This window comes from Nyctibius grandis, chromosome 8 (genome assembly GCF_013368605.1).
Source record: "Nyctibius grandis isolate bNycGra1 chromosome 8, bNycGra1.pri, whole genome shotgun sequence".
NCBI classification, from domain to species: domain Eukaryota; kingdom Metazoa; phylum Chordata; class Aves; order Nyctibiiformes; family Nyctibiidae; genus Nyctibius; species Nyctibius grandis.
The window spans coordinates 5,575,328-5,596,516 of NC_090665.1; the positions used below are offsets into that span (position 1 = coordinate 5,575,328).

A 21,189-nucleotide genomic window follows, 5' to 3' on the forward strand; every position below is an offset into this window, starting at 1 on the left:
GCCATTGCAGGAGCATGCCAGGGCTGGGGCCCTACGTGCTGAGCACCCTCGTCCCTCCGCGTGAAGGGGATGCTCGGCCCCTCACAGGGCTCATCTTGAAACCACCATGGAGGGGGAACGCAGAGAGAGGGGGAGTTCCTGTTTCCCGAGGACTGTGCTCCTTAGACAATCCTCCTCTAGAAATCATAAGCAATTTACATGGAGAACATAAAATCTTGCTTACATAAATTATTTTCCTGGGCCCAGAGGAGCCCAACAGTTTCAATGTGCCACGGTTCAAAGTGAGAAAAGGGGACAGGAAGAGGGCATTGAGGGGCAAGGAAATCAAACCTACTGGCTTTATAAGCGGTAAATACAGCCCCTCATTTAACGGAGCTATCAATGACTTAGGCTAGGGGCTTTCAGCCCACAGCCTGCTTTAATGGCTACGTGAAAAGTAATGAAGGAGATGCCTCAGCATCAGCAAATGGAAGCCTCGTGTGATGGAGGCTCTACGCTTCCCACGGGCGAGCAGGGCACCTGCAGAGCAGCCGGGGCCGAAACCGCTGCTGGTGGGGAGGAAGGGTCAGCCAAAGCCCCGGGAGGGGGAACAGTGCCGACTCCCAGCACAGCTCTACTGTGGGTCTGTGCTTCACCCTGCAGTGCTTCTGGTCTCTTCTGCAGCTGGCAGAAAGGGGAAAATGGCACGTACGCTCCCCAGGAACCCCTGGCTGAGAAGCTGCTTTCGAGAGGTAGGTCCTGAACCCTCAACACCATCCTCCCCACCCCAAGACACAACAGCTTTTACCCATGCTGTTCCTCCATGCCGTGCACCCTTTCGCCTGTTGGTAGCTTTTTACCGGGGGAAGCATGGGAAATCTAACAGCATTCTCCCCATTTATATTTGAGGCATGAAGAAATGAGACAGGGATCAATACTCTGTCTTCGGTCTGCGGGTCGGAGGCAGAGAACTCCCATGCATGTCTAGAGCTACCCTTGCAAAGTGACTGGGGGTGCAGGAGGAATCAGGCAAGGGTTTGCAGAGAGCAGCTCGGAGTCCAAGCCCAGGAGGTGACAGCAGCTCTGGTGTGACCTGGCCCCGTGTGAATGATGACTTCCAACGACACCTCTTCCTTAGCGGGGCAATTCGTTTGTGGGGATTTACATACAGATCAAATGGAAACCGTTTCTCCCCTCACCCCACATAAACTGTACCACTACATCTACTAGAGGCTGGCAGATAAAAACTACCTTCACGTAGCAAGGATAAAAGCCTCCTCTAACTACTCCTTCTTGCACAGATTAAAAATCAGACACTTTATTTTAAATATGCACACTAATCAAATACTCTTTGTTGCTTCAACCCTTGATTCAACAAAATGCTTGTGCTCAAATTTCAGCCTGCTCAAGCACATGTTTTGCCATAAATTCACTCCGAATTATTAATGTTTACGGCTGACCAGCACAGGAACACTAGTGACAACAGAGAGACTCTCCATGCCTTTAAAAACACCACACACTTTCATGTTGTGGAAGATCTCCAAGGATGAGGAAGAGTAACCACAGCATCAGTGCTGAAGGACACAGGGAGAACTGCAGATGAGCAGCATCGGGGCTCCACAACTCCAAAAGCTTGTGCAGAAGACAGCCTTGTTGCTGTTGTAACTTTTCACGAGCACACACAGAAGAACATGGATGCATATGTAGAAGTTAAATGTTTTCATCACTATCAGCACTCCTGGCTCAAGGAATGGAAGCGAGATGTAGAAAAAAGGCTTAGAGTTGGGCATTGTCATCCCCTTGAGATGATTCAGAGACCAGTATCATGCTGCCAAGGTTTTATGGTTAAAAAAAAAGGTTCAAAAAAATACAAAGTACATGGACACAGACATGGTCCACAGCCTACACACGCACTGAATCACACTGGAAGAGGACAGATGAAGTCCCTGACGGAAGACTTCTGAGAGTGTCTGTCCTCAGGAGTTGTGGCTATATGTATTTATTTGTTGAACATATGTCCCAAATTTTGCATGGTACCATATCATGTAAAACACAACACAAATAAATAAGCCTTTCATGTCTTTTTTTAATCTCCAGAAGTTATCTCTAGTCAAATTTGTTCCTCTTTCTATTTAGGAAGAAGGTGACCTTTGCAAAAGCTGCCCAAATTCTGTTGAGCTACAGAGATTTTTTTAAAAGGTGCTGGAAGAAGAAACCTAACATAATGCTGCCAGGATAATGCTCCTGAGTGGTGGCTCACAGTGTTTATCCCCCATTAGAACTTCTCCTAAATCTTTAATGATGCTGAAATATGCCATAAACTGATGGAGTTCTGGAAACAGGACAATGCCAGCATGTTTGTTTGGTTTTTGTGGGGTTTTTTAATAGGAGAGCTTTTATCTTCATTGACAAGGATCGACTAATGCAAACAAATGGCCACTGAAACTTCACTTCTATACAAAGCAAAGCTAAAGGAAGAGCAGTGACATTTTTGGGTTTCATCCAATTCTTCCCAGCAACAGCTAATACCCACCGGCTCCTTAATTCTGCGCTGTCTACTCTCCAAGCCTGAACATTAAAGGCCAGGCGTTTCCAAAACAACTAACAATTTTAGGATCCAGCTTCCAGAGAGCGCACAGTCAGCACTTGCTAAAGTAAATAATAAAAGCTTGGGTTTTGTTAATGAGTTCAAAACAAAAGCAACATCCAGGTACACGAAGAAAACAATTACTCCTTCCCCAAAATGGCTCTTTTTAAATTCCCAGGCCTGCAGGAAACCCTTAGCCAAGCCATACAACCCAGGTGAGCCTTGCAAGCCCCCCATCTTCAGCTGGGAGCCAAGCCCAGGGTGAGCCCCTCGCCAAGCAGCAGCTGTGAGCAGGGGGTTGCTTGCCCCAAGCCGGTCCCACCCTGGGGGTTATCAGCTCCCTGAGAGCTTTCATCACCTCCCACACACCCTGCAAAGCACCCCAAGTGCATCCAGCTGCAGCAGCTACTGCAGAAGAGCCCACTGCCACCCGGTACATCAGCCAGAGGCCCGGCCCTGCACACGGATGCAGCAGAGGAAAAGCTATTGACCTGAATATTTTAGAAGGATCAAGGCCGCTGCCTTCAGCAAGGGATGACAGGCTCTTGCATTCGCTGAGACAAAGAAAGAAAAAGGGTGGAAAAACCCCCCAAACCCAGCCCCATCTTTCTGCTTCCTCTCCTGTTGGGATCAGCTGTGCATTCACCACCAGAGCACGGCCCACTGCATCCCTCCTCACACTCATTCTCCTTTTATTGCAAAAATCTGCTTCTCAAACACGCCTGTCAACAGCCTGCGCGAATCCCCATGTTAATCATTATTCTGCTAATGGCACTGCCAGGTCATTCGGCTATTAAACATGCTGAGTGGACTAGCAGAAATATCTCCCAGCCTGTACAAAAGAACACTATAATGTAGTTTATCTTATCCCCTTGTCAGTATAATACGCAGCACTACCTGTTCAATAGCCTCATCATTTTAAATTACAGTTTTCTGCAACATTAACAATACTCATTACCAGCACCGCCACCGGAAGATCTCTATTTTAAGGATCCTTCTGATGTCGAAGGCTTCACCCTGCCCTCTCCTCGCGCGCTCAGCCCTCACACCAATGTGGGGACGCTCGGGTGCCACAGCAATGAGCACGGTGTGCGATGATGGATCGAGATCCGTCGCCAAGCAGGCAGGAGCGAGCCCGAAGCGTGCTCGCTGGCCGCGCCAGGCCGTGCATTTTGATCAGACCCCGGCGCTTCGTGCCTGGCCCAGCCGCCCGTGCGTCAAGCGGATGCACCGCTGCGGTGGAGCCCGACTGCGTGGCCAGGATAAACTCTAGCGTGGCAAAACCAGAAGCGCCTGCCACCTCCTATGTTACCTTTCAGCCCAGCTCTACAAATCCTACCCCCTAAGCTAGCGGGCAGAGGCAAGCCAAAATGAATGATGGCGTGCAGGGCTCTGCTTGTGCCAAGCCGTGCTCAGCCTTGGTCCTGCAAAGCCACCTCTCTCCCCTGTGACACAAGTTGGGACGCCAACGCAAAGGACGGGGCGAACCGGCAGTCAAAGGTCCACCTTTTTTACGTGCGTTTGCTTGTCGTTCATAAAACCCAGCCTCCTGGAACATTTCGGTGACTCAAACTTGGAGATAAGCGGCCTGAGCGCTTCCTTTCCTCGCTGCTGGGAACAAGTCACCCCCTCCGCCAGATTTTGAGTCACTACCTGCTCCCAGCGTTTCACACAGCCATCCCTCACCCCTCCAAACACGTAGGCGCGAGAGCAACGTCTCCTCCATTCAGACTCATCTACAAACCCGCAGCGATGTGACACTTCTTTTCTAACAAATGAAATTTTGTAAGGCTTGGAGAATTACTCCTCTCTGACATGTTTTGTGCTCAGGCAGCGAATTCACTATTGATTTCTGATTCAGACCCTGTGGAATGATTCACGCTTCTTGCCCTATCTGCTGAATTTATGACCTTTAACAATTATTCTAAGTGCTAAAAGAGCCTGGTTTAGAAGAAGATCTATTCCTTGGCAAATTAAGCTCCTATTCTTGTCTCACTCACAAACCAACACATCTCTGCCCATTTACAGTAAAGCCACAGAGCAGGTCTGTCCCCTTGAGAGGGGGCAGAGGCCAAAGGGGCAGGAGCACTGTGCTGGCAGGGGGCAGCCCCGCTGCGGTCCCCGGGGTCCTGCCAGAGCGGCCACCGCTGTGCAGGGGGACACAGCTGGGGGGGGGACATGCCTTTGCACTCCCACCCCACCATCGGTCAGGGTTTCAGGTCCTCTTGTCTCCGGTTACCCTGCAACGCCAGCACGGCTCTGCTCGCAGGCCAGGCGTTGCCGGCGGGTCTCAGGGGGAGGGAGGGAATATATATATTTCCTCCTAAAGCGAAAACAAAACCCTGACTGTATCTGGTGTGCGTTGCTATTAAAAAGCCACAAACACACAAAAAAACCCCTAAGCATGTGGGGATACAGCTTTAAAAAGAAATGGTGCCCTAGTTCAAATAAACTTCCTAACACAGATGAGGAGGAAAAAAAAACCCCCGATTTTCAGGGGGTGGGGGGAAGGGCCCCCTTCTCCCACCAACGATAACTGCTTTCCTGGATTAACTCCACCAGCTTCAGCAACCTCCCTCCCAAGGCACCCTCCAGCTAAGAGGGGAAACAAGAGCTCCAGGTCTGTTTCTAAGCTGGATGGTCCCCCCGCTCCGATCTCGTCTACACTGTGTATTGCTGAGCAATCATTTACACTATTAATCAACCAGAAACTCACCAGGAAGAAAGTAGGGCAACTGAATAAAGATAAGGCTGCCTCTTTTTTTTGCCTTGCACTGAAGCAAATAATATTCTAAAAATACATTTTTGCAAGTCTTCAGTGAATTCTGCTTTATTTCATTTATTTCTCTACGCCAGCAGGTTGAGAGAAGCACCCTCGCTGTTGCCTCCCGAATAAACGCCACTTTCTAAATGACTCCCCATGCTCGGTACCAACCAGCTGCTCTTACCACCAAAAGGATGAAGAAGAAAGGGGGGAAGGAAGAAAGTTACGGGAAAAATAGACCGGGGGGGACATCAGGCCACAGCCCACGCAGAGGCTGACACGCCTGACGAGCCCGACATTTCAAGGGTACGCGACGAGCTTCATTTTCAAAGGGGGGGGATGAGGAGAAAGAGCGAAGGGGAACAGCGGGAGATGGCTGCGTGGAAAGGCTGCGGGGTCCGGGGGGGTGGCAGAGCTGGGGCTGGGGGGCAGCCCCGCAACCGCACCCCGCAGGCGCCCGGCTCCACGACCCGCGTGTGCGAGCGCCTCGGCACTGCCCAGCCCCGCCGCCAACCGAGGGGCCGCGGGGTGCCCCCGCCCCAAGAGCCGGCTGCAGGGGAGCGGCCGCAGCCGCGCACCCACCCGTACGCACACGCGTGTCCGTGCGCGGTGCGCACACACACACACACACACACACCTGCGTCCACGCGCCCGCGCGCGGGTGTGCGTGCGGACACACATGTGCGGATACACACACACACGCGCGTACACACGGCGACGTGCGTGCACATGCACGCGCACACGGTGGTATCTCGGTATTTACATACGTGCAGGCGCACATACACACACACCCGCGTGCACCCGCGCAGCCCCCGCAGCCCACCGCGCACAGCTGCGCCCCCCCCTAGCCCCAGCCCCTCCCGACCGGGGGGTGGATGGATGGATGGATGGATGCGGGGGGGAGCCCGCTCCCGCATCCCCCCGCCCCGGCCCGGCGCCTCACCCGCAGCGCCGAGAGGTCGATCTCGTCCAGGCTCCGCGCCGGGGAGTCGCTCGCCATGTTTCCGCCACCGGCCAGGCGGCCCCGCCGCCACCGAGCGGGCAGTGCCGGCCGCCGCGGCGCTGGCGCTATTTAACGCCTCTCCTCATGCGGGGCACCGCCAAGGAGAAGCCGCCGCCGCCGCCCCTGCCCTCCCGCCTCCCAGCGCAAGGCTAGGGGCGGCCGCGGGCTGCCGGCAGGCAGGGCACGCCGCGGGCTGCGCCGGGATGGCGGCGGCGGCGGCGGCGCATCGCATCGCCGCCTCCCCGGCCGGGCGCGCCGCCGGAGCTGTCTGTCACGGCGCGGGGAGGGGGCGGCGGCGGCGCGGGGCGGGGGCGGCGCCGGGCCCCGCCGCCAGGGGGCGGGGGCGGGCGGGGGGCGGGCAGAGCCCCGCACGCTGCCTGAGGGGACCCTGCGGGGCGGGCTGGGGCCCCTGCCCCCGCCATGGCGGGGGTGGGACGGGGAGCGACGGGGCTTGGGGCTGGGGGAGAGCCTGGGTGGCACGGGGACCCTCGGGAGGGACGCGCTGATGGGGACCGAGGTGGTGTGCGCCGAGGGGAACGGCTGGGGGATCACACGGTGCCCCTGTACCCGGCACTGGGGAGGCCGCAGCTCGAATCCTGGGGTCGGTTCTGGGCCCCTCACTACAAGAAAGACATTGAGGTGCTGGAGCGAGTTCCAAGAAGGGCAACAAAGGTGGTGAAGGGTCTGGAGCACAATGATGTGATGAGGAGCGGCCTCTTCTCCCAGGCAACTAGCAATAGGACAAGAGGACATAGCCTCAAGCTTCACCAGGGGAAGTTCAGGTTGGACATTAGGAAGAATTTCTTCTCAGCAAGGGTCATTAGACACTGGAACGGGCTGCCCAGGGAGGTGGTGAAGTCACCAACTCTGGAGGTGTTTAAGAACTTAAAGACTGGACATGGCACTTAGTGCCATGGTCTAGTTGACATGGTGGTGTCAGGGCAATGGTTGGACTCAATGATCCCAGAGGTCTCTTCCAACCTGAGTGATTCTGTGATTCTATGTCATTCTCAATAAATGATAGGATGAGAGGAAATGGCCTCAAGTTGCGCCAGGGGAGGTTTAGATCAGATATCAGGAAAAATTTCTTCACTGAAAGGGTTATCAAGCATTGGAACAGGCTGCCCAGGGAAGTGATGAAGTCACCGTCCCTGGAAGGATTTAAAAGACGAGTAGATGTGGTGCTTGGCAGTGCTGGGTTAACGGTTGGACTTGATGACCTTAAAGGTCCCTTCCAACCAAAATGATTCTGTGATTCTGTGAGAACCATCCCACGTGTCCTGCAGGCTGCCGGCCCTGGGGCACCTTATCGCAAAGCCCCACAAACAGGTTTATGTAGCATATAGACCCCCATGACAAATGGTGGGCAGAAAAATCCAGGCTACCTGGATTCCCACCCCAGTACCAGAGCAGTTGTGCCTGCCAAGTCTGGTGGGAAAAGCTCCTGAATTTCAGGTGCTGAACCCAAATTCTGCCAGGCTGGAGTGTTGGGAAGCGCTAGGGCCGGGTCTCGCTTGGTTCCCTCTGCACTCAGGAGCCATCCTAGTGCTATCGACTCCCATGTTCTTCCTGAATAAGAATGAGGGATTTATGCTGTCTTTGGAATTGGCCAAAACCCGCCCAGAGCCAGCAATAGCTAGGTAGAGTCAGCTTTTACTGTTTTCCTTATTTCCCTTTTTCGGATGTGGTTTCTGCCAAACCAGGTGCCCTGTATAAATATATATGTAGAAAAAAATCTGTTGCCTTTGAGAGAACCGTATGGAAGCTGTACTTCCAACATCAACTTGTGTCAGAAGCTTACAATATGCAGATCTGGGAAGCGGAAACCTTACACATGAGTCAATTGGCAGGCGGATGGGATTTTCTTACACTTTCTGGTTAGAGATGTGCTTCAAAAAAAAATTGTATTACAAGCAACCGTGCAGTTGCGGGGAGGCTGCGTGCTGCAGCGGGTGCCGGCGGTGCAGCCTCTCTGGGCTGGGTGGGGAGGGACAGATGGCCAAAAGGTCAGAATGAGCTGCTGAAACCTCCCCAGGAGCAACAGGATCCGCCGAGAAGGCTGCAGAAGTCAGGGCCACCGGTGCCTCCTCCCTCTGCTCGTGGATGGCCCGCAGCGGAGGGACTGCATCAATGGCTTGTTAGCGTTATGAGTCCTGATGGCAGCAGGGCTGATCGGGGCTGGGGATGGGAATGGCAGCGCCGGCGTTTCGGCTTGCAGGGCTGTGAGGGCACAACAGAATGTGACCCTTTTTTTTTTTTGATAATGAACTGCTGAATCGGCAGGCAGCAGAAGTCACCGGCCATGGGTGAGGTGCACAGGGATGCACAGCAGCCTGCCTGGATTTATCCCCTTTTTCCAAGCCACAAATCATCACGCCTCAACATCTCGCACAGTCATTAGTCCTCACTCGCATTTAAAGAGGCAAATTTGATCAAAATGCTAAACTGAATAAAATAAACACCAGGGGCCGTCTCGTTGCCTCTGCGCATCCTCCTGAATCTTTTGTGGTGCAGGGGTGTTTTTTTAAACCAGACATTGTCTGTGTTCAAACCCAGGTATTGCAATGTTTTGCTCATAGTTGTGAAGCTAGAAGCAAAACTGCCTGGAAACTAGTAACAAACCAATGCGAGACTTCCTCCAGCTTTCATTGTTCTCGGGGAGAGAAGGGAAGAACAAACAGGATAAGAGAGGACGCTGGCTTGCTCTAATGTGCTTTCCATCCAAGAATATATGAGATATTATTCATGAAACACATAAGGATTTTTAAAAATAAATAATATATGCCCAATCCTGCAAATAGATGGATTGCCCGCTCCTCAGCATGAATGCAAAATCCCAAGCTAAACTGTGATTTAATTGCAATATATCCACAGTCTATCAAGATGGTAAAAATCACAGAATCCCAGAATCAATCAGGTTGGAAGAGACCTCTGGGATCACCGAGTCCAACCATTACCCTGACACCACCATGTCAACTAGACCATGGCACTAAGTGCCATGTCCAGTCTTTTCTTAAACACGTCCAGAGATGGTGACTCCACCACCTCCCTGGGCAGCCCCTTCCAATGTCTAATGACCCTTGCTGAGAAGAAATTCTTCCTGATGTCCAACCTGAACCTCCCCTGGCGAAGCTTGAGGCTGTGTCCTCTTGTCCTATTGCTAGTTGCCTGGGAGAAGAGGCCGACTCCCACTCCGATACAACCTCCCTTCAGGTAGTTGTAGACCGCAATAAGGTCATCTCTGAGCCTCCTCTTCTCCAGGCTAAACAACCCCAGCTCCCTCAGCCATTCCTCATAGGTCAGACCCTCCAGACCCTTCACCAGCTTGGTCGCCCTCCTCTGGACTCGCTCCAACACCTCAACATCTTTCTTGAAGTGCGGGGCCCAGAACTGGACATGAAATGTTGAGGACCCTTCTGTTATCGCAGGGGTGAAAGGAAAATCCTGGTGAGGGCTGCTGTTCTCAGGCTCCTCGGGGGGAAAGGAGCAGTCTCAGCAGGGAGGCATGTGCGCGGTGACCCCCCTGAGATGCTGGGGCTGCTGTGCAGGCTGTACTGGTGCCCGGCCAGGCTGCAGGACATCCACAGCTAGAGCTGGGCAGTCATTGTCTGCAGGAAGCTTTTCTATAGAAAATTAAGTTTCCAAGAGCTTAACAAGGAGATATGTTTCTGTGTCTCTCTGTATACTGGTTTTCTGCCAGGAGCATCTAAACAAAATCTTGCAGTTGGAGGCACTATGACTCGAAACAGAGTACTCAGTTGAATTGGCCCAAAGTATTTTGCTGTGAGTCAGTTCAGCACAAAATTGGGTTTCCACCTGGCAGTGCCCCCCTGGGAATGGCAGCTGGACCCCGTTGTGTCTCACCATGGTCCCTCTCGCCACATGGTGCCCTGTGCTCCAGCCAGCCTGGCTGCGTGTCAGCGCTGGCATGGCTACACGTGAGCCCTGGGCAGCACGGGCAGGGCGCTGCCGAGCTGAACAAAGGCGTTAACCTGCCACATCCCATCCTTCATGAAGCAAGAGCTGTGGAAGAAGAGCACAACCCCTCCTAGCTCAGCTCCCCGTGTCTCCCATCAGCTTCATACCTGGCATTTCTACTGCCGCAGAAGCTGGGACTGTTTTGTGGCAAGTTGTTGTTTTTTGCCATTTCATCCGCATTCATAATGTGGAGAAATGTGAAAATGTCATTTTTGTGCTACAGAGCAGCAGTCCCCAGCCTTGGTCAGCCCCAGTGAGCAACGAGCACCTTAATGAACCGAAGCCTGGCTGTTGGCGGTGGGGGGCTAGTGTCAGGGTCAGTAGTCTTGATTTATTCATTGAAGGGCATTGGCTCACATAGAAACTATTCAGGTCATTTGACCTCTGCATCAAACTAAATTTAATTATCTAACAGTGCCACCGCTGTTAATTATATCATGAGGGGGTATATGTAGAATGAGTAAATCTAAATGACACATAAGGCCTTGTCTGATTAGCAAGAGCTTCAGGTGCTTCGGGCTTTGGATCATTCTCCAAAAGATTCGCGAGAAAAGGAACGAAGCAATCAAGAAAGCACATTTGGGCCCTGTTTTGGGCCCTGTCACATGATTTATTCTGCCAGCTTGTTCCCAATAATTGTGTGACCACTCGGCCCCATGGCTGGCGTCACCGTAATTTTTCTGGTTCCCTAAGTCCGGGCTGGTTTACCCCAGTGTTTGCCCATGTAATGCAGTAGTTAAAGGGCTCTGCCCAAATCGAACGGAGGATGCTGAAAAATTAATACTCTGTTAAATGCATAATAATTGGGTTTTAAGCTAACATGATAACATGCAGCTGTGTTAAAAGACACTCAGAAATGAATGGCTATGTGTGTCCTAACCTGCATCTATTGATCTTCTCAAATGCACTTTAACTGATTCATTATCGCTGATTGCTTGTCCTTCTGCTCATATGGACTCCTCTGGAGGCAGAGAAGTGTTTTTCCGTTGCATCCTTGGTGCTGAGCAGGACTACGTGTGTGAACCCTGCTGCCAGGATTTTTCCTATAGCTATATACAGAAAAAAACCCTGTAAATAGTTAATCGCTCCCCCACTTAAGCATTGTTCAACTACAAACCCCTGTAATCACTGCAATGGGGGACTAAATGGAAAATCAGCAAGGGCTCTTTGGAAAAAAAACCCTACCTCCACAGATTCATACCCAGGGAACAGCACGGTGTACTTAAATAGCGAAGTAGTAAAGTCCTGGGGCACTGCAGAGAAAGAGAGGGTAGGTGGTACACTTCCAGGAGCTTAACTTGCCCACAGAACCCCTCCAAGCTGCTGTTCTTCCCCAAAATATTTGGCACCAAGGGCCAGCGCTGTGTTTCCTTTATGCCCCTTCCACTGCAGCTGCATTTGCCTTCTCTTGAGAGCTGCCACCATGGGCCAAAGTCATCAAGGGGCCAACAGCCTGAAAGCACTCCCCCAGCAAGGTGCTAGAAGCAGCAGAATGGCTTGCTCTGCCCTTCCCTGGTTTATGCAGATCAGACTGGCTATCTGCCCTGCGTGAGTTACAGGAGGCTTTTCCAGGGTAGCAAGTGCCCACACCCTTTGAAGTGCCACTGTATTATTTACTAGAATACTAAAATTTAAATATAAAGTCGCACTTTTTAGGTAAAGCAGAACTGTACGCAATTGTGTGCCTCCCCAGCAGATGCAAGCAGGCATCGATGCCTTTGTTGGTTTCCATCAGCCTGGCTATAGCATCGGAGGCTGAACACATTGTTTGGGCAACACATTTCTATGTCGCTGTTTGGGAACACGCCACACTAGTGATGTAGGACTTTGTTTTGTCAATTAACCTCTTTCCTTTGTGCCTCTTCTGCAAAAAAAAAAGAAAACCATCAAAGGGCAGCCCTGCTCTTCAGGAGGCTGTTGAGTGTTTTATAGTCATTTAAAATGTGCCAATTGTGACTGTTTAGAAACCAATCAAAACTCCATTTTTGTACTGCTTGCAGAAAACCTAATGCAGCCTTGCCCCCAGAGAACCATGTTCCCACAGTCTCACAGAGGAATACTAGTTTCTCCTTTCTTTGCTGAGATCTCAAGGATAACATCAGTATGTGTAAGGTCCAGAACATGGGAGCTGCTGGATCAGAGACGTTCTCCAGAACCCACCTGCCCCAGCAGGAAAATCCTCCGGAGACATCTGCCCATAAATTTACAACCCTGTCTACGGGGCAGAACAGCTGCTCTGTTTTTTAAAGTGCCTTTTATCAAAATTATTTAGCATCCCAGTATGGTTTTTATGCTGATCAGTCTGGAACTGAGCAATCCTAAGAGAGACGGTATTTATATTCTCTCTTTCCCTCTTCTTTCTTGGCTTGTCTTGCAGACCAAAGGCAGCCCCAGGCCTGGGAAACACCTGACCCGAAGCCACCCACATCTGGCATTAAGCATAGATCAGTAGAACAAGAGAAACTGGCTCTATCTTTTGTCAAATGCAAATTGCTGAGTTAATTAAGACACATTTCAGGAATAGTGAGGTGATTTTTTTTTTTAAATGATAATCTGTCCTGAGGGGTGGGTAGGGTTCGACATCTCTCCTGAGGAAAGGGGTTGCAACACTGGAACTGTGCGTTGCAGTTAGCAAAGGTGCTGACAACAAAGGCCCCATAGGGCTTCGGCGGTGGCCAAACCTACAGAGTGTTCAGAGTCCTGTGAGATTGGAGGCAATCCAGATCCAAAACCTCCGTGGCATATACATATTTTTCCAGATTTTCATTTATTTTTAACGATCGGTGTCTTCACTATGGCTTGTGAGATATGTTGTTCTGCAAATAAAGTAGAGCCACAAAGGCACTATGCTTCTGCCTTTTTGGAAGCATGTTGAATACTTATCAGTTCACCATGCAAAAGGCAGAAGTCTTTTATAAGCTAAAAAAAAAAAAAGAGAGAGAAAGGTTAAACCACAGAACAGACTTTCCAAGCCTGATATTTCAGGCTTCCCACTCATCATCAATGACCAAAGCAGAAGCAAGTCAGAAAACAACTGGAGGTACTTAAAGCAACTTCAAGTAATCGTCTGAGTAGTGCTTAAAGTGTCAATGTCTGAGTAGGAAGACAGGGTTTGAGCCAACTGCTGTTGTTGTTCTGTGGAGGCTTCGCTCAGAGGTGTTTACTTCCTCATGCTTTCACGGAGAAGTGGCAGTCTATGAAAGCACTCCTCCTGGAATTAGATGAAAATGGTTTAAAAAACCAAAAGGGTTTCTAGGTCCTGTCATAACAGGGAAAAGCTTAAAAAAGCTAACCCAAATGTTCACTTGAAGGCATGACATGCTGCACTCATGAAATGGATGGAGAATTTCAAAGGCGTGGGACTTTCTGACTTGCTGAAAGACAAAATCATCATCAGAGTCCCCAAAAATATCACTTCACCATCTCAGAAAGGAGCCACTTAAGTCTGGATTTTATGTATGGAAGGTCTTCTGCAGCGTGCTACTGCATGGCAGGGACGTGGATAGAGGCTGGCTTCAGGTCCAGGAGGTCCTGTGAAGTTTACATACCCTGATTTACAGATCACATCAGAAGACCCTGCAGAACAGCAGACTGCTTTCAACGTCAGTTTTGTGACCCTCAGAAAGCATTTTTTTTCAGCCCGCAATATAGAACAGCCTTCACTGCTACAAACCCCAACTAAAGTCATTAATGTCACGTACAGATGGAAAAGTTTCTGAAAGGGTGAGGAACCAGACAAGAGCCCTGGCCAACATGGCCATGTCCTCGCCACTGCCTTTTGGCCTAATGCTGTTAATGCAACTGCAAACATAGCACGAAAGGATGGCTAACCCCTCAGGGCCCTGAGGATTACACCACGTCACCAAGAAATTCCTCCAGAAAGCCACAAAGACAGAGAAGCAGGACTCTGAGTAATTATAGCAGAGAAAGAGTCCTTGAAACACAAGTGTCAGGTAGTACTAGGAGGCAAACCCATGAAGGAGGGACAAGGGTTCGCCTAGCTGTGCAGCATCCCAGTGGTCAGCAGAGACCTGGAAATGTAGCGACATCCAGGATGGGAAAAGCATGGTCAACACTTGGTTCAGCTCAGGGACATTTAGAACAAAGGAAAATGAGTATATTTAAACAGGTTGATGATTTTAGTGTTAACACGTGATTTTTGAGAAACTACCAAAACACCAGGCAGGAAACTAGGGTGGTTTTGAAAACGTCTATGAAAGGCGTGCTGCATGTTCAGTGGAATGACTCCATCTTCAGTTAAGAGAGCAGAAAAGAGTGGGCCAGTCCTCGGTGCGGGGGAAAACCCTGCCCACTTCTGAGCCCACGGTCTGGGCTCTCATGAGTACGTTACAACAAGGAACTCTTGGGAACTAAATAGGACAGTGAAACAGAGCTGGGAACTAAATAGGACAGTGAAAGTCGTAGCCTTAGGAAAGCAATAGAATACCATCCTTGAGAGGGTTAAAGAAGCTAAAGGTAAATTCACATGACCCGAGGGTGGAGATGATGTGATCTGCGAGGTCAAAGAGACCATGCCAACCTGCGTGAAGAGGGCTCCCCGGCACCTCGGCTCCGTTCCAGCCTTGCTGTAGCCTTACCAGAAGTAAAATATTGGAAATGTGTGTGACAGCTTAGATTACACATCGTTAGAAACAGCCAGGGTAGTCTGCCACTGGCTCCCTAAAAGGAAATCTTTAGCTAACAAATATGCTCCAGCGTTTTGAGCTGGCGGATAATGATGAAACAGAGAATAAAATATAGCTGGATTTCAGGGAAGTGGTTGACATGGTGCCACGCAGGGGGCTGCTTCACCAGGCCAGAGCAAGCGGTGCAGAGCAGGAGAGCTGCTTCTGGTGGCACTTGGCCAGGAAGCGGAAGAGGAAGGTGGTGGTTTGGCTTCGTGGGGTATTGCAACACACCACGCTGCAGCCCTGGCACCGTGGCTGTGCCAGTGCCCTGTGCTTGGGGATGGTCAGCATGGCCTGGTGGGCTTTGTGCTCCTCACCAGGGGGGGTTCATCATGTCCATGCATCATCTTCATGTCCCTTCCATGACACTACAGAATCACAGAATCAGTCAGGTTGGAAGAGCCCTCTGGGATCATCGAGTCCAACCGTTGCCCTGACACCACCATGTCAACTAGACCATGGCACTAAGTGCCATGTCCAGTCTTTTCTTAAACACATCCAGAGATGGTGACTCCACCACCTCCCTGGGCAGCCCCTTCCAATGTCTAATGACCCTTTCTGAGAAGAAATTCTTCCTAATGTCCAACCTGAACCTCCCCTGGCGAAGCTTGAGGCCATGTCCTCTTGTCCTATCGCTAGTTGCCTGGGAGAAGAGGCCAACACAGCATGTCCATGCATCATCTCCATGTCCCTCCCATGACACTACAACACATCATGTCCATGCATCATCTCCATGTCCCTCCTGTGACGCTACAACACATGGTTTTGCTAGAGGGACCCAATGGTGGGTCAAAGAAAAGTATCAGTTTACTTGTTTATAGAAAAAGCCCTGCATGTGAGATCCCTACCCATCATGAGGACAAATAGCATCTCCATGTTTCCAATCTGCTCTGTCCTCTGTAAGGCTGTCAGCTTTCCAGAGCAGGGAAGCTGTGGTTTTAGGTCCCACAGCAGCGTGGGGACCTGGAACGGCGCACCACACTCCTGCAATGTGAATGCATAATAACACTGCTGCCATCACCACCAGTAACATAGGACAAGTGATACTGGTCTGAGTCTGTTCTGAGGACAGGAACCTTGTGGATATGGACAACTGAATTTTCCTCCTGCTGAGAAAGTCTCTGTTTGAAACAGCACACCTTGCCTCAGGGAGACTTCTGCTGCTGAGACATTTTGAATAAATTCTGCATAAACCTTTCTGATATCATAAAAACAATAATAACGAAATGGCAAGACACAGAAAGCGTACAGACCCAGCGGAAACCAAATTTGGAATGATTTAGATGATTCAGGCTTTTTTTTTTAGGGTAATAAGCAGCCAGTGCAGCTCACCACACGCTCGCACAACCCCAGAGCCTGAAGTCAGCATGGAGGCTTGAATGAATGTTTCATTATTCCGCACACGCTCCGGCTCCTCCGTCACTCCAGCCTGTACCCAGCTGCATCTCAGGAGAAATTCCTAGAGTGTGTAATTGTGTCTAATGTGATCATCCTGCAGCAGGAGAGAGGTTTGTAAGCATTCTTAGCCGGTACAATCGATGTCGCACAGATATGACCTGCGAGGAAACAAAATGGAGATACATACTGTGTGGAGTCGTTTGAGAGCTAATACAGCCCTCGGGGAGGCACAGCTTAGGCAGGGAATGTATTTAAGGCATTTAATGTAAACAGCCAAGGTACACACAGTATTTCATTCGAAAATGGCTCAGTGTGACCGTGTTCAGAGGCGAGGTGAAGGCGCTGACCTGCAAGCCCCCGGCAGCAGCCCGTCTTTGGTGCAGCCAGCGAGGCCAAATTTGGGGGTGCACCTCGGGGGGGTTGCGTCCCTTTGAGAGAGGAAGGGCAACCAGGCACCATGGAGGAGGGAGCCCAATGGGGTTACGTGCTGTAGCATGGCTGTGGCCGTAGGGTGCTGCAGGCACGCAGGAGCCAGCACCCCAGGTGAGGGCTGGCAGCAGCCCCATAAAGCAGGCACCCATCACCCATCTTTTTTTGTGGGTGAGCACGCTGAGCCCGCAGCACCCTCTAGAGGCATGCAGCCACCCAGCCCTTGTTCTCAGGGAGGATGTGGGTGCATGGAAAAGCAGCTCTTGCCAGCAATGATTTCTCCGGCAAGTTTAATCCATCGCTGTGCACCAGCTCGTCTTGGGGATGCATCACTGCTGAGCCCTGTGCAGCTCTGCCAGGTGGCATCTGGCCTCCAGCTTGTCCCTCCTGGTGCTGGAGGGGATGGAGATGGGCAGCGCTGCAGGCAAGAGCTGGGATGGAGAGGGTGAGGTAGAGCAGGGCATCCCCACCAAGATGGGGAGCAGTGCCCAGGGAAAAGTCCTCCCAGCTCCTGCCTTGCAGGGCTCCAGGTCCCCCACTGTGTCCCCAGCTGCAGCCAAGGTCATCCTGATGGCAGGGTTAACCCAAACTGGAAGTCCAGTCCTAGCCGGTGCAGAGATGGACATGTCACTCCCATCATGCGTGCCCCAGAGAGCTGTAGGCTGCAGCTGGGTTCAGCCCAGCATCCCTTAGCTGCTGGCACAGCATCCCTGCGCTCGCCTGGACAGGGCAGCTGCTCTCCTTGGGCTGTGGCAGGCGCAAGAGGAGTTGGATGAATGTTATCTAAAAGTGACCTACCAGTGAAATCACACTTTGGTATGGCCCCAAGGAAACGTAGCTTAAATTCCTACCTGTAATTAAATGCACGGGTTATATCCAGACGATGTAATTCTGTCACCAGTATCTGCTATACTCTTTCCAGCCAGTATGTGCTGGTCAACACACAGTCCTAACAGATACATGGAGTTCACCTGGGATTTCCTATGGAGAAGACGCAAGACACGCAAGGACAAACATCCCCCAACTGCTGTACCATGCCGGTCCGTGGCTTGTGGCTACAGCTGCCTTTGTTTCTGGAGTTTCCCAGTTCCACATCTGATACTGGCCAAAATGGGGCTTTTCTGTATAAAGAAAGCCATTAGCTATGCCTAAAATTAATTCCATAGACAGTATCTAGTTCATATTCCTGAAGTTACAGTGCTTTATATTTTATTTCATAAACCACGTATCTATTTCAAGAGGAAGCATGTCTAAAACATTAAATCCTAAAAAGTAAAAAAACACCTCCAAAATCTGAAGTCTCAAACCCATCTTTCAAGCCTAAAGCTAAAAAAAAATGATGGTCAAACAGACCAAGTCCTCTCCTGAAGGACACGTTTTCTATCTTGAACATACAAGATGCACGTTCCAGCCTGTGAATCTACTGAGGCTTGGTTGGTAAAGAACGAAATAAGGACAGCAACCCAGAGGAGAGAATAAAAATACTTTTCTGCCTGTTTTGAGAGATAAACTGGAGGAATCAGATAAATGCCGCAGGCAGCACACCAGGGTCAGGACAGAGCTCCAACGCTGCGGGCAGGAGGGAGCCGGGAAGGTTGGTGTCTCTCTGGGTGACTGCTCAGCCTGCCTGTCCCCTGTCTCCCAGCTGGTCCCGGCTCTCCCATCCTGGGAAGGACCTGGAGCAAGAGAGCAGCCATCCATCTGGAGACACCGGAGCAGACGTGGGACACGCCTGCTTTTAAGCTGTGCCTTTTGCAGGAACGTGAGGGAGCAATACAAGGACCTGGCAAGGGTAAGAGAAGCTGAAGACCAAGGGGACAGGATGGTATCTGCCTGGAGAGCGTGGTGCACTCGGGAGTGCCAAAGCCCTGGTGCCACCACCGCACAGCTTGGCCCTGGTGGTTTCTCCACCTGAAGAGGTGGGTCCAGCTCTTCCCTGAATTTCTCTTGTGCCCACACCACCTTCAGCGTCCCTCAGCTTCCCTCCCCGATGGGTGACTTCCAGCAGGACTCCAGCACTCCTCTGCCTCCTTAAATGCACAGCCCTTGGCCCGGGGCAGGTTTCCCAGCAGGGATGTACCGTAGGGACAGGCCATCCGCAGCGCACTGCAAAGCTCCTGAGCAGCACGCAGACGGCTCCCCAGCTCCCACTGGGCACCAGTAATCTCCAGATCACAGAAACCTGTGAAGCCATGATAACACTATCCCCCTGGCCTCCCCTCCTTTGTCCTCAAACAGGAACTCACACGATGTTTAATTATCGAGATCAGCCTGCATATGGAGAGATTACTCATCGCTGATTCTGGGTATAAACAGTTTCTTTTGCAGAATAATTTCTTTTTGAAGAACTTCCCCCCTTCCTTCTTTCTCCAAATTAATTTCCATCCCAGCCATGAGCCTCAGTAGAAAATCTTGCCATAATCATTTTGAGCTAAATATTCTGAGTAATCAATCAAAGCAGTGGAACCAATTTTGAAACTGTCACTTTTAATTTTTCCAATAAAAAAAATTGACCGTTTCACTCACGGCGCTGTTGTGATTCAAGCTCTTAAAACCTTCGCTCCAACGCATCAGCGCTTCAGAGTACATACTTGAAAATCTGAAGAGCCGGCACAATTGCAGAGGAACTCAAACAGATTGATTTTTAGCAGTGAGAAGAGACATGCTTCTTCATGTGCCTTTAGACCCATCTCACAAAACCTTTTCCTTCTTTCTTCCCTCCGTGCCTCCTCTACAAAATCAGCTAAAGAGTATTAGTAATTTCATACACGCAAAAGGCTGGCACTAATTAAAAAGTTGACACATTATTGAGAGCTCAGTGCATAAATGCATGGCTAATGAAGGCCCAAGGAGCAGATCTGCTTGGTCCTGGGGTGGAGGAGAGGATTTCTCCAGCCTCCAGCACAGGATGCCTGCGGACACATCAGCGGTGGAGGAGCTGACCTGTGAGAGGCGGCAGGAACGGCCTCGATACAAAAGCGGCTGGAGAAATCCATCCTGGAAAGAACAGGTCTATTAAACACACTAGCAACTGCGCTTTGTGTGCAGGGTACGCGTGGGCTGCCTTTCTGCTCAGCGAGGAGCCATCAGATTAGAGGCTTTGCAAGTCACTCACCAAGTGAAGGCTTGGGCTGTAGGAAAGCAGAGGGAGTTTTGGCATTGCCTCCCCAGCACAGCTTGTGCCAGCCACAGCCCCTAAGCTGGCGTTCGCTTGTGTTGTTAATGGGATGATGGATGTGGATGAAGCTGTGCCCAGTAAAAGCATTGCATGCCGGTGTGTAGGAGAGGAAAACCAGCAAAAGCACCAACAGTGCCCTCAAGCTGGGCTCCTACAACATGTAGGAAAGGGAAAGGATCCTTCCTACAACTGATTCCTAAACTCTCTAGATTCAGAACCACTTCTAGCTTGACATTAATTTCACCCCGAGATCAGCTTGCATTGAGATAACATGGCTCTCCCGCGCTGCTAGCACAGAAACCAAGCGATGCCGGCAAGACGGGGCCAGCAAGGGCTGCCAACCTCAACCGCGGCCGCCCCGCGTTGCCCTCACGCCCGCACTGCTGCCAGCCAGCACCTCCGTGCCCGACGGTGACTGCCACATCCCCGCATCGCTCCTGCTTGCTGCTACCTCTGCTTGCAAGACCTGGTAAACGTGATGCAGCATGTAATTAGCTGTGAGACGTCGGAGTGGCAGCAGAAGCTGACGGCGTTGATCAGCAGCTGCCTGCCTGCCTTCTTCCAACACATCCGTGCCCTGAAGCTCCGGCTCCGTTATCTTGGTTTATTGTGTTTATCAAGGGCACAGATTGGATTTGGAAGTTTTGAAGGTGCGGAGAGCCCTTTGGCACTTGAGGAAGGAGATGAAACCTAAGAAACAGAGAAGTTAATATGTTTTCAGCTTGCATGAGCGCTTGGAAATGCCACTGATGCTTTATTCATCTCTTCTGGCCCTGGAGGACAACAGTCATCTGCTTTTGCATCTCTCGATGCTGCATTTCCTGTACTGAAAGTTAAAAGGGACAGTGGCAAGTTATTTCTATTTTGGAGACAGATGGTTTTTGTCCATGCCTTTCATAATGCTTTTGGATTATTAAAACTCCTTTTAAACAGGATTTTTAAATGTATTTACTTTAAGAAGCCCAATTTTCTCTTTCTATGCTGTTTCACTCCAGCAATCTCTCTCTCCCAGGAAAACCCAAACGACTCAATTCTAGCCATTTTTATCGCCACTCTGGGCCTTTTCCCATCACGTCCCGGCTGCTGGGGCAGCACTGCCAATGCAAGGCAAGAGCAAAACTCAGTCCACAAGTAGGATGCAGCCACAGTCCCCAAAACAAGCAGAAACGAGACCAAAGCCAAACA

At 50.8% G+C, this 21,189-nt stretch overlaps 1 protein-coding gene across 1 annotated transcript in view; it reads right to left on the reverse strand.

Annotated features, from left to right (window-relative positions):
- Nucleotides 1-6,548, reverse strand: part of TNIK (TRAF2 and NCK interacting kinase) — a 158,810-nt gene extending 152,262 nt beyond the window's left edge. The window contains exon 1 of the mRNA XM_068406081.1: nt 6,274-6,548. Within this exon, the coding sequence (XP_068262182.1) occupies nt 6,274-6,330 (57 nt within the window). The 5' untranslated portion in view covers nt 6,331-6,548. The remainder of the gene's footprint in view (nt 1-6,273) is intronic.
- Between the last annotated feature and the right edge of the window lie 14,641 nt (nt 6,549-21,189).